At 50.4% G+C, this 12,663-nt stretch overlaps 1 protein-coding gene across 3 annotated transcripts in view; it reads left to right on the top strand.

The window, feature by feature from the left end:
• Mgat3 (beta-1,4-mannosyl-glycoprotein 4-beta-N-acetylglucosaminyltransferase) overlaps nucleotides 1–12,408 on the top strand; it is a 38,542-nt gene extending 26,134 nt beyond the window's left edge. For all 3 annotated transcript variants that reach the window (XM_021258974.2, XM_004845573.4, XM_004845572.3), the window contains exon 2: nucleotides 907–12,408. In XM_021258974.2, the coding sequence (XP_021114633.1) occupies nucleotides 907–2,530 (1,624 nt within the window). In that variant the 3' untranslated portion in view covers nucleotides 2,531–12,408. The remainder of the gene's footprint in view (nucleotides 1–906) is intronic.
• Nucleotides 12,409–12,663: the final 255 nt, after the last annotated feature.

The following is a 12,663-nucleotide window of genomic DNA, read 5'->3' as shown; positions in this document are numbered from 1 at the left end:
CCTTGGGTTGTTTATGCCTGGAGCTCAGTCTAGTACAAGGCAGGGGTAATGAAGGGGAACCTTTACTTAATTTCATTTTTAAAATACGTTACAATTAAATGTGCTGTCTTGAAAACGGTGAATTTTTTTCCCAGTGAAAACATAATGACAATGTTTGTCAGTGTGTCCACAAATAAGACAGACAGCACCCTGACTCAACTGCAGTGTAGGGACAGAACCTGCATGGCAGTGTCTGGGGTCCGCTCCCTGGGGCCTGCGAGGATTGAGCTTTTCTGGAAGGCATTTTGCTCCTAGGTTCAAGCCTAGCTATGCAGCTGGTCCCTTCAGGTGGGGGCGGCCAAGTGGAGTCTCAGGCTGCAGAGGTGCTTATGGGGGCTGGAGGTCTCTGGGGGAAGGGGTGTGGGAGCAGGAGGTGAGGGACTTCATGCAGGAGCTTCTCAAAGGAGGGGTGGTTGGGCTGAGGATTTAGCTCAGTGGTTCCACCGCCTGCCTCGAAAGCGCAAGGTCCCAAGTTCAATCCCCAGTACCAAAACCCCCCCACAAAAATATCAACAAAGGATGGGTGGTGGCACCAAAGCTTCTGAGGCCGTGTCACCCATAACGCTAACCTCAAGTATATACATATACATATACATATATTTATATATATGTGTATATACATATATTTATATATATGTGTGTATATCTATCTATCTATCTATCTATCTATCTATCTATCTTTTTTTTTTTGAGACCGTGTCTGGCTGGCCCTGAACTCACTAGCCCAGGCTAGGCTCAGATTCCTGGTGTCACTCCTGCCTCAGCCTCCCAAATGCCGGGAATACAGGTGTGTGCCACCATACCCGGCACCATGACCCTCGAGAAGCGCCTCAGGCTGCCCTGACCTTTGCGCTCCCTCTCCCGCAGGATGAAGATGAGACGCTACAAGCTCTTTCTCGTGTTCTGTATGGCCGGTCTCTGCCTCATCTCCTTCCTACACTTCTTTAAGACCCTGTCCTATGTCACCTTTCCGCGGGAACTGGCCTCCCTCAGCCCTAACCTCGTGTCAAGCTTCTTCTGGAACAATGCCCCTGTCACCCCCCAGGCCAGCCCCGAGCCGGGGGGCCCTGGCCTGCTGCGAACCCCGCTGTACTCTCACTCGCCCCTGCTCCAGCCGCTGTCCCCCAGCAGGGCGACCGAGGAGCTCCATCGGGTGGACTTCGTGCTGCCCGAGGACACCACCGAGTATTTCGTGCGCACCAAAGCCGGCGGCGTGTGTTTCAAACCAGGTACCAAGATGCTGGAGAAGCCGCCCTCGGGGCGGCCAGAGGAGAAGCCTGAGGGCGCTGACGGCTCCTCGGGAGCCCGGGGTCCGGCACGGCGCCCCCCGCGGCACGTGCTGAGTGCCCGGGAGCACGCGGGCAGCAGCCGGGGTGCACGGCGCAAGTGGGTGGAGTGCGTGTGCCTCCCGGGCTGGCACGGGCCCAGCTGCGGAGTGCCCACCGTGGTGCAGTACTCCAACCTGCCCACCAAGGAGCGCCTGGTGCCCAGGGAGGTGCCGCGGCGGGTCATCAACGCCATCAACATCAACCACGAGTTCGACCTGCTCGATGTGCGCTTCCACGAGCTGGGCGACGTGGTGGACGCCTTCGTGGTGTGCGAGTCCAACTTCACGGCTTACGGGGAGCCGCGGCCGCTCAAGTTCCGCGAGATGCTGACCAACGGCACCTTCGAGTACATCCGCCACAAGGTGCTCTACGTCTTCCTGGACCACTTCCCGCCCGGGGGCCGGCAGGACGGCTGGATTGCTGACGACTACCTGCGGACTTTCCTGACCCAGGACGGGGTCTCGCGCCTGCGCAACCTTCGGCCAGACGACGTCTTCATCATCGATGATGCCGACGAGATCCCTGCACGCGACGGTGTGCTCTTCCTCAAGCTCTATGATGGCTGGACGGAGCCCTTCGCCTTCCACATGCGCAAGTCGCTCTACGGCTTCTTCTGGAAGCAGCCGGGCACCCTGGAGGTGGTGTCTGGCTGCACGGTGGATATGCTGCAGGCCGTGTACGGGCTGGATGGCATCCGCCTGCGCCGCCGCCAATACTACACCATGCCCAACTTCCGCCAATACGAAAACCGCACGGGCCACATCCTGGTGCAGTGGTCACTGGGCAGCCCCCTGCACTTTGCTGGCTGGCATTGCTCCTGGTGCTTCACGCCCGAGGGCATCTACTTCAAACTAGTGTCCGCCCAGAACGGTGACTTTCCCCGCTGGGGTGACTATGAGGACAAGCGGGACCTCAATTACATCCGGAGCTTGATCCGAACCGGCGGCTGGTTTGATGGCACACAACAGGAGTACCCACCCGCAGACCCCAGTGAGCACATGTATGCCCCCAAGTACCTGCTCAAGAACTACGACCAGTTCCGTTACCTGCTGGACAACCCCTACCAGGCGCCCAAGAGCACTGCGGTGGGCGGGCGCAGGAACAAGGGCACTGAGGGCCGGCCACCCGCAGCCAGGGACAAACTGGACACGGTTGAAGGCTGAGGCTGCGGGATCTCCAGGGTCCCTGGCCCGGTGGGGTGGTGGCTACCCTTGGCATTACCTTTAGCCTCTTCCTGCCGGAGGATCTTGAGAGACCAGGCCTGGGTGGGTGGGCTCGGGTGGGCTTTTCCCTACTCAAGCCCTTATGAATCAAGGATTAGGTTTTTCAGCTAAACAAAACAAAACAAAACAAAACAAAACACCTCCCTTGCTGCCAAGAGAAGGGAGCAAGCCCAGACATCTATGCAGCCCTTTTGCTACCAAGAGTGCTGTGGCCAGGAGGTGCCACTGGAGAGTGCTCCATGGGTCCTGGGAGCCGGGAGGGGAGGGGGAGGGAAGGAAGCCTGTTTGACCTCCAGGGTCACCCTGCGGGGCTGCGACTGGTGGAGGGAAGTCTACTTTGGCATCTCAGGGCTCTGGACCTGCACTGGGGAGGGGCCATGTCAGGTCTGGCTCTGCAATAGATGCATTTGGGTGAGGGAGTAAGGGGATCACCTAGCAGGGAAGGGGTGCTGCTGGACACCTTGTGGTGCCCTCAGAAGTGCTGGCTCAGAGGGGGAGGAAGCCTCACCCACTGCCCTACAGGATGTCACCCAGCTGGGAGGACGGTGCCCGAGGCTGTCAGGCTTCTGTCCCTTGTAAGCTGACAAAGGCATGAGGCAAACCCTGGGGATGCCTCCTTCTGGTTTCAAAACTGGCCTTGACGTTCCTTTTTACTGTACATTGCTGTTGTGTGGGCTGCGTGCCCAACCGCTTGCAGGAGTCAGTCCTCAGGGTGTGGTGGACGCTGGAGACTGTATGGACAGCCAGTGTGGCAGGTGTGCCCTGGGGCATGGGGAGGCGAAGATGGACTTGAGACCCTTCATCATTCTGCCTCTCCCTTCCTGTCGCCCCCTGTGGCCAGCACCCACCACCCCAAGCTCACCACGACCCCAGGAGGAATCACTTAGGCCGCTCCTTGGGGCTGGGAAGGGGCCAGGAAGGAGCCACGAGGCTCTCCTAGGCCCAAGAAGGGACATTAAGGCCAGTTATATGTCAACCCATTCCTCTTAGTTTGCCTTGTGGGGGTAAGGAATGTAATTTGTTGGAGTAGATTCTAAGCTGCTGTAATTAAGAGACCGTGAAATACGGAGGTTTGTGTAAGACAGAAGCTTGTTCTAATTAAATTGTCTAGAGGGAGGTGATCTAGAACTAGTAGGGCAGCTCTACTTCCCTTCATTCACACCTTCCAATTTTGGATACAGAGTGTCTGCTCCAGCCACTTACGCATCCCAAACCAGAGAAAGGCAAGGAAGTGCACACCCTTTCTTGTTGTGGCCTGAGCTAGAAATGGCACAATTACTTCTGATGGCTTCTTATTGGCCAGAACTTAAGTCACATGGTCATATAAATATAGCTGCAAGGGAAACTGGGAAACTGCCTTGTGCCAGACCTCAACTTGGGAGATCTATCAGTGAAGAAGAGGGTGGATGAGGGGAATAAGCAGACTTCTGGGGGAGGGGTAGAAATGGCTGCTATAGTTGTACGATCCTGCTCTTGCTCCTCTCCCTGTCTGCCCAGGGCCGGATGCTGTGGCAGTGGCAGGTGTGTGACCAGGAGAGAATGCCCCTCCCTGTTTTCCCCCAGACATTCCCTGCAAGGCCAGTGTGCGGAGGCTGCCTGTGGAATGGTCCATTTCTATGAGTGTGTGCGTGTATATTTATGGGCATGGGTGCATGCTTGGTGTGTATTTGTACATGTCTGTATCTATGTGTCCCTGTACATAGATGCCTGCCTGTGGGATTAGGAGCCCCGGCCCAGGTGTCCTTTTTCCCAGGTCTTAGAGCCTACTTCCCAAGGTGACTGAGGCAAGAAGCCACTGGGGAGCCTAGAAAGCAAGATGAAAAGGGACGCAGGGTCTGTCTGTCTGTCTGTCTTTCAGTCTGAGGAATGAGAATCCTCCCACCCTGAGGCTGTGCCACTGAGAGTCCTCTACCTTCTCAGCCCCTTTGGGCCCCAGCTTTGTCCCCCCTCCCCCAGCTCCAACGGGACTTTTTCTGAGGGTCTCATTGGGGAGATTCCTGATGGGTCAAGAGAGCTGGAGGATGTGTCTGGTGCAGGCGTGATGGGAGCTGGCCTTAGAGCAGCTGCAGTGGGCAGGCCTGAAGCAGGGAAGGAAGACAGAGAGGCTCAGGGCTACCAGGGTTTAGACCCAGCGGGGAGGGAGGAGGGGCACATTGTGAGGTGGAAGAGTTTCCCATATAACCAGAGCATACACTGGGAAGTGGGGATGGGGTGCCAGGGCCACTCCCCCACATGAAGGAAAACCAAACTGAATGTGAACACTGGCACACTGCCGCCCTGTCACCGTATCCAGATGTCTTTCCTGGGAACCTCTAGCCCCAAGGAGGCCTGTCCATGCCAAGCATCCAGCTGGCCTCATCCAAATATGGTCACATCAGTTCCAGGGTGGGCACAGGAGAGCCTTGGGGACAGAGGTGAGAGTCAGCGTGGGGACATGGGACTTGCCCACGCAGAAGGCAGGGCCCTGTGAAATGTATAATTTAAGGACACAGATGATAATAGCATTATTTTTTTTGTAAAGGAAAATCAATATGTACATTCTGAAATCATTTTCTCTGTAAATGGTTGGATTTCATTTCACCCTTAAAGGGATGCTTAAAGGAGAAGATAATATTAATAATAAAAACAGCTGTGAAGTCTGAGGGATGTGTGTGTGGCTGGTTTGTGGGTGCTCAGGGACAGGGAGGGGAAGGAGCAGGTGGCTTCCTGTCCAAGAGCAGCCATCTCCTTTCCAGGGAGCTGGCCTTGGACTTGTGCGATGACTGTGCCTCCAGCCTAGAATCTAAGGGGCTTCCTGGAGGCCTCCTCTTGTCCAATTGGTTGCACTCATTTGTTCTAGGGCCACCAGGTATGTCCTGAGGAGCACCTCAGAGGTGGGCAGAAGAGGCACTCTGAGCTCTGCCTGGGTTCCCTGTGGGGTAGCTGGGGAACCTCTGAAATGTCAGCAGTGTTGGCCCCGGGCAGGGATTAATGTCTCCTGAGCAGTCGCCAAGTGCCAAGCACTTCCTGTGCTTAACGGTATCACCTGAGGGCTGGGAGGGACCTTGGGCTGCTGGCCACACTCCCAAAGCCCAGGAAGAAGCTGCTGTAGATGCTGGGGGTGGACAGGGAGCAGGATTGGATTCCACAGAATGGAGGGATTGGAGATTAGACACTCCTACCTAGCCAGAAGAGGGATGGTGACCTACTCATCATTTAAACTCGGTCAAGTTTACAGCTCTCTAACATTTGTATTTACATTAGTACATGTTTGCAGCGCACAAGGATTACATTCATTGTGTGGAGTTGGTACAAGTACATCTTAATTTTTAAGCCCTGCCCCCCCAATCTCTTGGTCCTCTTCCCATGGGTTGCCCTTTTTTAAATTTTGTTTTCTTTTTCTTTTTCTTTTTTAAAAAAATCTTAGTGCATGTTTGCAGTACATAATGTTTACATTCCTTGTGGGGATCTAAGTTTTTTTTTTTGGTACCAGGGATTGATCTCAGGACCTTGCACTTGCAAGGCCGGCGCAGTGCCACTGAGCTACACCCCCAGCCCTAAATTACTTATTTTCCATCCTTTTCTCCCCACCTTCTTCCCTCTCTCCATCTCTTGGTCCTCTTCCCATGTGAGAAGGATCTGTCGCCCTACTTTCTTTTTTTTTTTTTTTTTTTTGTTACCAGGGATCGAACTCAGGTCCTTGTGCTTGCGCAGCAGGCAGCCGAAACCACTGAGCTAAATCCCTGGCCCTGTCACCCTACTTTCTATGACCTATCTTTTGTTTTGTTTTTATACCTTGAGTTTCTCATGTAAGAAACCATGTGATATTCAAGCTTATGTGTCTGATTGATTTTTTTTTTGGTATGGGGGATCGAACTTGGGACCTTGTGCTTTCCAGGCAGGCGGCAGAACTGCTGAGCTAAATCCCCGGCCTTATGTATCTGATTGATGTCACTTAACATTATGGTCTCAAGGTGCGTCCATTTTTCTACAAATGACTTAAGTTTATCCTTCTAAGTTTATAATTTTTAAGTCATGTGCTATGGTGAATCATTCTAATCACTTTCAATATTTACAGACATTATACATTAAGTGCTTATTTTATGCCAGTAGAGTCTTCAAGGGCACACCAAGGACCTCCTTCCTCCAATCAGGCTTCTACCACCTCCCGAAAATCCACTGAATTATCCATCCATCAGTGGATTAGTCCATCGATGAGGTCAGAGCCCTCTAGATCCAATCACCTTTCACTGGTCCTACCTCTGAATCCTATTGCCATGGGGACCAAACCCTCAACATATGAGCTCTTGGGGACATTTCATATCCAAACCAGAACGTGGAAAGACACCTCTGCAGACAGGAACTCCAATCTCACTGAAATGAGGGTCGAGAATATTAGAGACCAGCTGCCAAAATGCGTTGCCTGGGTCTAAATGTAAGACCGAGGGCCTTACCAAACGCTCTGAGGAGCTGACTGCAGCGAAGAACACCCAGGAAGGAACACACCGGACAAGTTGGAAAATAAAACAGACCTTTATTAGTCGGCCAGATGGCACTCCCAAAGCAAAATAGCTTAGAGAAGTAACTGGCTCAGAGTCCGAGGCTGTTCTTATAGGGGGTTGAGGGGGAAGTTAACATATAGAATTAAAGAAAAGGGGACAAAGGTTAGTGGTCGACTGTCACATATTGATGGTCAGCAGACATTTGCAGCTTGTTCTATAGATTGTGGTTTCCGGAACATCAGTTCCAGGCAAACAAGGAGTTGAGTAGTTTACTTTGGGACTTTAGGTCTGTTACAGATTTTATCTAGTGTCCCCAAACCAACAAGCATCTTTATCCATTAACTCACATTTAATCACAATGGGGCTGGAGAAAAGGAACAAAGGTTATGCAGTCCCACATAATCCCAAGGAAAACTTAAGCAAACCCAATCCAGTGACAACCTGCACAAAACTGGCTTATCTCCTGCACCCCTAATTCCTTGCAACCCTATCCTTCCACAGCATTGGCAGCCTAACCCTGCAGCAGTATCATAAACCACTTTTCAAGCACCTGTTCTAAACTCCAAAGAGCTTCTAGAGACAAAATGCTAACAGTAACACAAATCTCTGTGGCTTTGAGGTGTGGCCAGCTTGTCCTATCTTCCCAGCTGACCAATGTGTGTGGTAGCCCATCTGAGACCAGAACTGCTAGGTCAAGTCTGGCCTGCACAGTGATCTAGGCTCATGAACTCAATTACTTTAAGCCCCTGACCTGCGGAGTAGTTTGTTACACAGCGGAATTGTGGTCATACATAACTGATACATGTTGCTTTTAGTGAGTGACAAAAGAGCCAACCCAAACTAGTAAGGCAGAGAAGGAATTTACTGGCTTGCTATCAGTAAAGTTTAGGACTAATGGCTGGCTTCTGTTGCAGCTTGAGGCTGAGCTCATTGTCACAATGTCATCTGCCTCTCTCTGTGGTTCATTCAGCTCCACTTCCCAACTTGTATGTCCCTGTTCTCACAAAGGTTTACCCTTTACATTAGCCAACTTTCCATTGCTGCAACAAAACACCTGAGATAATCAACGGTTAGGGTGGAAAGGTTTATTTTGGTTCAAGGTCTCAGAGGTTTCAGTCCACGATTGCTGTTTCATTGCTTTTGGGCCTGTGGTGAGATGGTGGCCAAGAAGCAAAGAGAGAAAGAGAGAGGAGGGGCTGGGGTCCTAATAGTCCCTTCCAGGGGCCATCCCCAATGACCGAACTTCCTTCCACTAGGCTCCACCTCCTAAAAGTTTCATCTCCCAATATTGTCACAAACCTTTCATGCATGGGCCTTTGGGGATACTTATCCAAACTGTAGAACCTCTCCTGTCTACAAGATGATTGCAGCAGCTCTGGTCTCCACGCCATCTCAGATTCATACTCAGCACAGAAGAAATAGATATCTTCTCCCTAAAAGTCCTGGGCCTGGATCTCATTGACTTTAATGGAGTCATATGAACATTTCTGAAGACATCTGTGAAACTAGAGGCATATTGGAGTAGAATCTGGTTCCTCAAAAGAAATGTAAGGCACAAATGTGACCCTTGGTATCTCAGCTGCTCCCATCAGGCCTTTCACCAAGTACTGGGCCATGGCTAGCTTCCTCTCCTGGGTCCCTACTGGAGGATGGAGATCTTCATGGCTCAGACCATCACAGGTGTTTGTGAGGCTGCTGAGGGCTTGGATAGGCTTGATGGTGACAGCTGTGTGAATGTGTCAGCTCACTCTGTCTCCTTTGATGTGTTACATGTGACACAAGTCACGTGCCCCCTTCTTCAGTCTTCTTCCCTCTGTGACTCACCTGTCCCATGGTGATTGTCTTTCTGTCCCTCCCTGGCATTCCCTCCCAGTTGCTTCCCTGGGCTTATTTCTCTCCTGCACCCCACCAATAAGGGGGCTCCCCAGGGCATGGTCCTGGGCCACTGCTCAGCCTGTATTTCTCAGTGCTCACCAGAGAAGGGCCAGGGATTTGGCTCAGTGGTTCCAGCACCTGCCTCTCACCAATAAGGCTGCCTTCCTCTTTCCAGAAAGTCATTTCTCCTGAGCATGTAGCAGCCTTCTGGACTGGCCCCCCAGATACCAGTGTCACCTTGGACACTGTGGAGCCAGAATGGATCTCAGTGTCCCCTTCAAGGCTCCCCTCCCATTTCTGTATTCTCCACCCCATAACACCTCATTGACCCCTTTAGCTCATCTGGAATCTGCAGGGACCCTTGAACACTAATGGCAGCCACCACTGTTGGATGCCTACTGTGTGCCAGGGATGAGTATGATGAGCAGCCCAGTGCTGGAGCTCCAGGTCCCCAGCTGTTAATCATGTGACCTGGATGGGCCCCTGAGACTTAGCATCTGGTCAGTGGGAATGACAACTCCTGCCTGGAAGTGTTGGCTGCCGTGGGTGTTAAAGGATGTATGTCAAGCTGGGTGTGGTCGTACACACCTATAATCCCGGGAAAGCCTGTCTCAAAAACAAACATTCACAATAAAGGCATGGTGGTACATGTATGTAATCCTAGCACTAGGGAGGATGAGGCAGGAGGATTACCATGAGTTCAAGCCTAGTTTGAACTACATAGCAAGGCTCTATAAAAAAAAAAATCACAATAAAAGACATGACACATTGCCTTTAATCCTCCTCAAAATACTCCGCCTCACTTTGAATGCTCTTATCCCATTGTTCTTGCCACTTTCTGAAACAGTTCTCTAAGTCTTTCCAGAGTGTCTTTAGGAAGTGTGGTCAAAAATATGGTGAATGCTGCTGTTGCGTTTCATTCAACAGAAACGCAGGCTCCTAAAAACATGGTGTGTCCTCATCCACATTATTCACTGGATATGGCACCCTGCAACTTCTGGCTCTTTCCCAAAGTCAAAATGACCGTGAAAGGTAAACATTTTGAATGGATTTAGGACACTGAGGCAGCCATAACAGCACAATTAAAGACACAAAAGAAGACTTCCAGAACCACTTCAGAAAGTGGCAAGAACAATGGGATAAGTGTGTTTGAAGTGTGGGGCAGTATTCTGAGGGGATTAATGGCAATGTATCTTTTACTATAATAAATTATTTTGGCCGGAGATTTAGCTCAATGGTTCTGCTGCCTGCCCTGCAAGCCCAAGGACCAGAGTTCGATCCCCGGTACCAAAAACAAAACAAAACAAAAAAAACCAAATAAATTATTTAAAAATTTATTGCATTTTAAAAAAAATCGCATACTACATAGATTACTTCATTTAATTCTAAGAGGTCACCAGGAGTGGTCACTGGAGTGTTACCTTTCCTCTCACAGAGCTGAATGGCACTCTGAGGGGTCCCTTCCATTTCCCAGTCTGTGCTAACCGAGGATTTAAGGAAACGAAGGGCAGACATTGCTCAAACGTGCTAGCAAGCATGCAAAAAAAAAAAAAAAAGCTCCCACTTCCTGGAATAAAGGGACCATGGCAGGCTTTTTAGCCCTATAGATGTGTGCCAAGGATTAGGGGATTGGTACATTTCAGCACTGGCACACAGGAAGAGCTTAATAAGGGTCAAAGCTTGCTGTCAGCTGCTGAGTCCCTCAAGTGGGTGCTGCAGTGACCTAAGGACAGATTGGGGCTCAGCCTGTCCGTTGAGTCCTTCATGGCAGTATCAGTCCAAGAGACCCCAGAACGCTGCTTGTCCCATGAAACCCAGCAGAGTCCTGAGACTGGGGGGCCTCTGGCCTACAAGGCCCTGTGGACACAGCTGGGCACCACATGCCCCTTTACTGCCCACTCCACATTGTCATGGGAGCACTGGGGGCAGGAAGTGGCCTTCTGAGACAAAGAAGAGAATTCTGAAGGTCAAGATGACTTGGGGGCCTGATTTTAAGGGCAGATCCACCCCCCAAAGGAGCTCCCTCCATCCCTCCTTCCTAAAAATAACATTTTATGGATCAGGAAGGGCAGGAGGGATGTGAATGGTAACTTGGTCTTTTAGCTGGAAATATCACCAATTAGATTTATTTGGGTCAGAAAATTATCTCTTTAAAGAGCAAACTAGGGCAATCTGGAAGAATGGAAAGAACAGTTTGGAGGAAGATAGATTTCGGTTCCACTGCAAGCCTCTCTGGTGCTTAATTCAGTGCCTCAGAGAAATGACTGAACCGCTCTGGATCTTGGCTTTTTCATCCGTACAACTGGAATAATGATGCCTACTACACAGGGATGCTGGATTAGTGATACTGCTGTAAATAATAGTTACTTAGCTTTTGAATATGCAGCTATCTAGGAAAAGGGCCTGAGAGTTGGGTGATCAGCAGCACTGATAAGAACTGGGTTAGAGAGCCTGAGTTCCTATTGGGTCATTTTAAATCCACAGAGCCAGCTGTAATAGGTGGCTACTAAACAACTGAGCATTTCCTGTACCCCACTCATCCAAAAGAAGCTCTGGATTGCAGAGACACCTGGTGACCCACTTGGGACCCCTCTCAGCTGGGAGCTACTTCACTTCCAATATTTCTAATAAACACTCCCCTAGCCTCCTCCTTTTTGTCCACAATTTCATTCTTCAACTTTACAAGAAAACGAGCTCAGGTTTATCAGACTTCTATGGAATTGACTGTCTCACTACATTTGTAAAGTACTGTCTCCACTGTCTGGTATACAGCAGCGATGCCGAAATGCAGGGGTTGAGTACCATGGTGATGAAAAATGAAACTGGATGGAGGAGGTAGGGTGCCAGCAAATTTATTTAAAAGATATAAGGCAGGAGAGTAAAAGATATAAAGGCAAGGAAGTAAAGCTCCTGCTGGCTGGGAGGGGATTCTGAGTAGGGCTCTTTGTCTAGAGGTGTTTAAGGAGTCTAGCAGGGAGCTCAGGCTGTTGTGTAAGCAATATAATCTCTACCTAATAGAAGACTACAGACTTTTCAGGCCCAACCTACATAGTGCTCATGCAATGAACCTTGAACTTGTGATCTTCCTGTCTTTGTCTCCCAGAGTGCTAGGATCAAAGGTTTGGGCAATCATGATGCCCAGATTGCACTCCATATCTTTTATTATTTTTTACTTTTTTTTTTTTGGTACCGAGGATCAAACTTGGGACCTTGCCCTTGTGAGGCAGGCAGTGGAAACACTGAGCTAAATCCCCAGCCCTCTTTTTTCCTTTTTTTTGAGACAGGGTCTTGCTATGTAGTTCAGACTGTCCTTGAAATCACTATGTAGCCAAGGCTGGCCTTTTGAACTTGGGGCCATCGTGCCTCAGCCTCCCAAGTGCTGGGGTTATAGGCATATGCCAGCATGCCCAGTGAGTATGTACTTCTTTTTCTCTGCCTAATAAAGTCTGTCTATGCCTCTTATTAATCTGTCCTGAAATTCTTTTCTTGTGACAAGAGTCATACTATGTGGGCCTACTATATGAGGACCTCATCTCTTCTTTGGGGAAACTCTTCAGAGCCCACCTGGTGACATCACATTTTCCTCTCCACAGTCACCTCCCTGGTCTCAGCACTGTCCTCTCTGGCCTGAGGTGTGACATAGTTTCTTCCCTGGCCTCCCTGCTTCCACCCTGCTTCCCATGATTACTCCAGCCAGACACATCCTGTTACTGGGGA

This window comes from Heterocephalus glaber, unplaced genomic scaffold (genome assembly GCF_053883595.1).
Source record: "Heterocephalus glaber isolate CG9 unplaced genomic scaffold, H.glaber_assembly_v1.0 deba00001444, whole genome shotgun sequence".
NCBI classification, from domain to species: Eukaryota; Metazoa; Chordata; class Mammalia; order Rodentia; family Bathyergidae; genus Heterocephalus; species Heterocephalus glaber.
The sequence above is the reverse complement of the archived record's forward strand: the minus strand, read 5'-3'. Positions and strand labels throughout refer to the sequence as shown.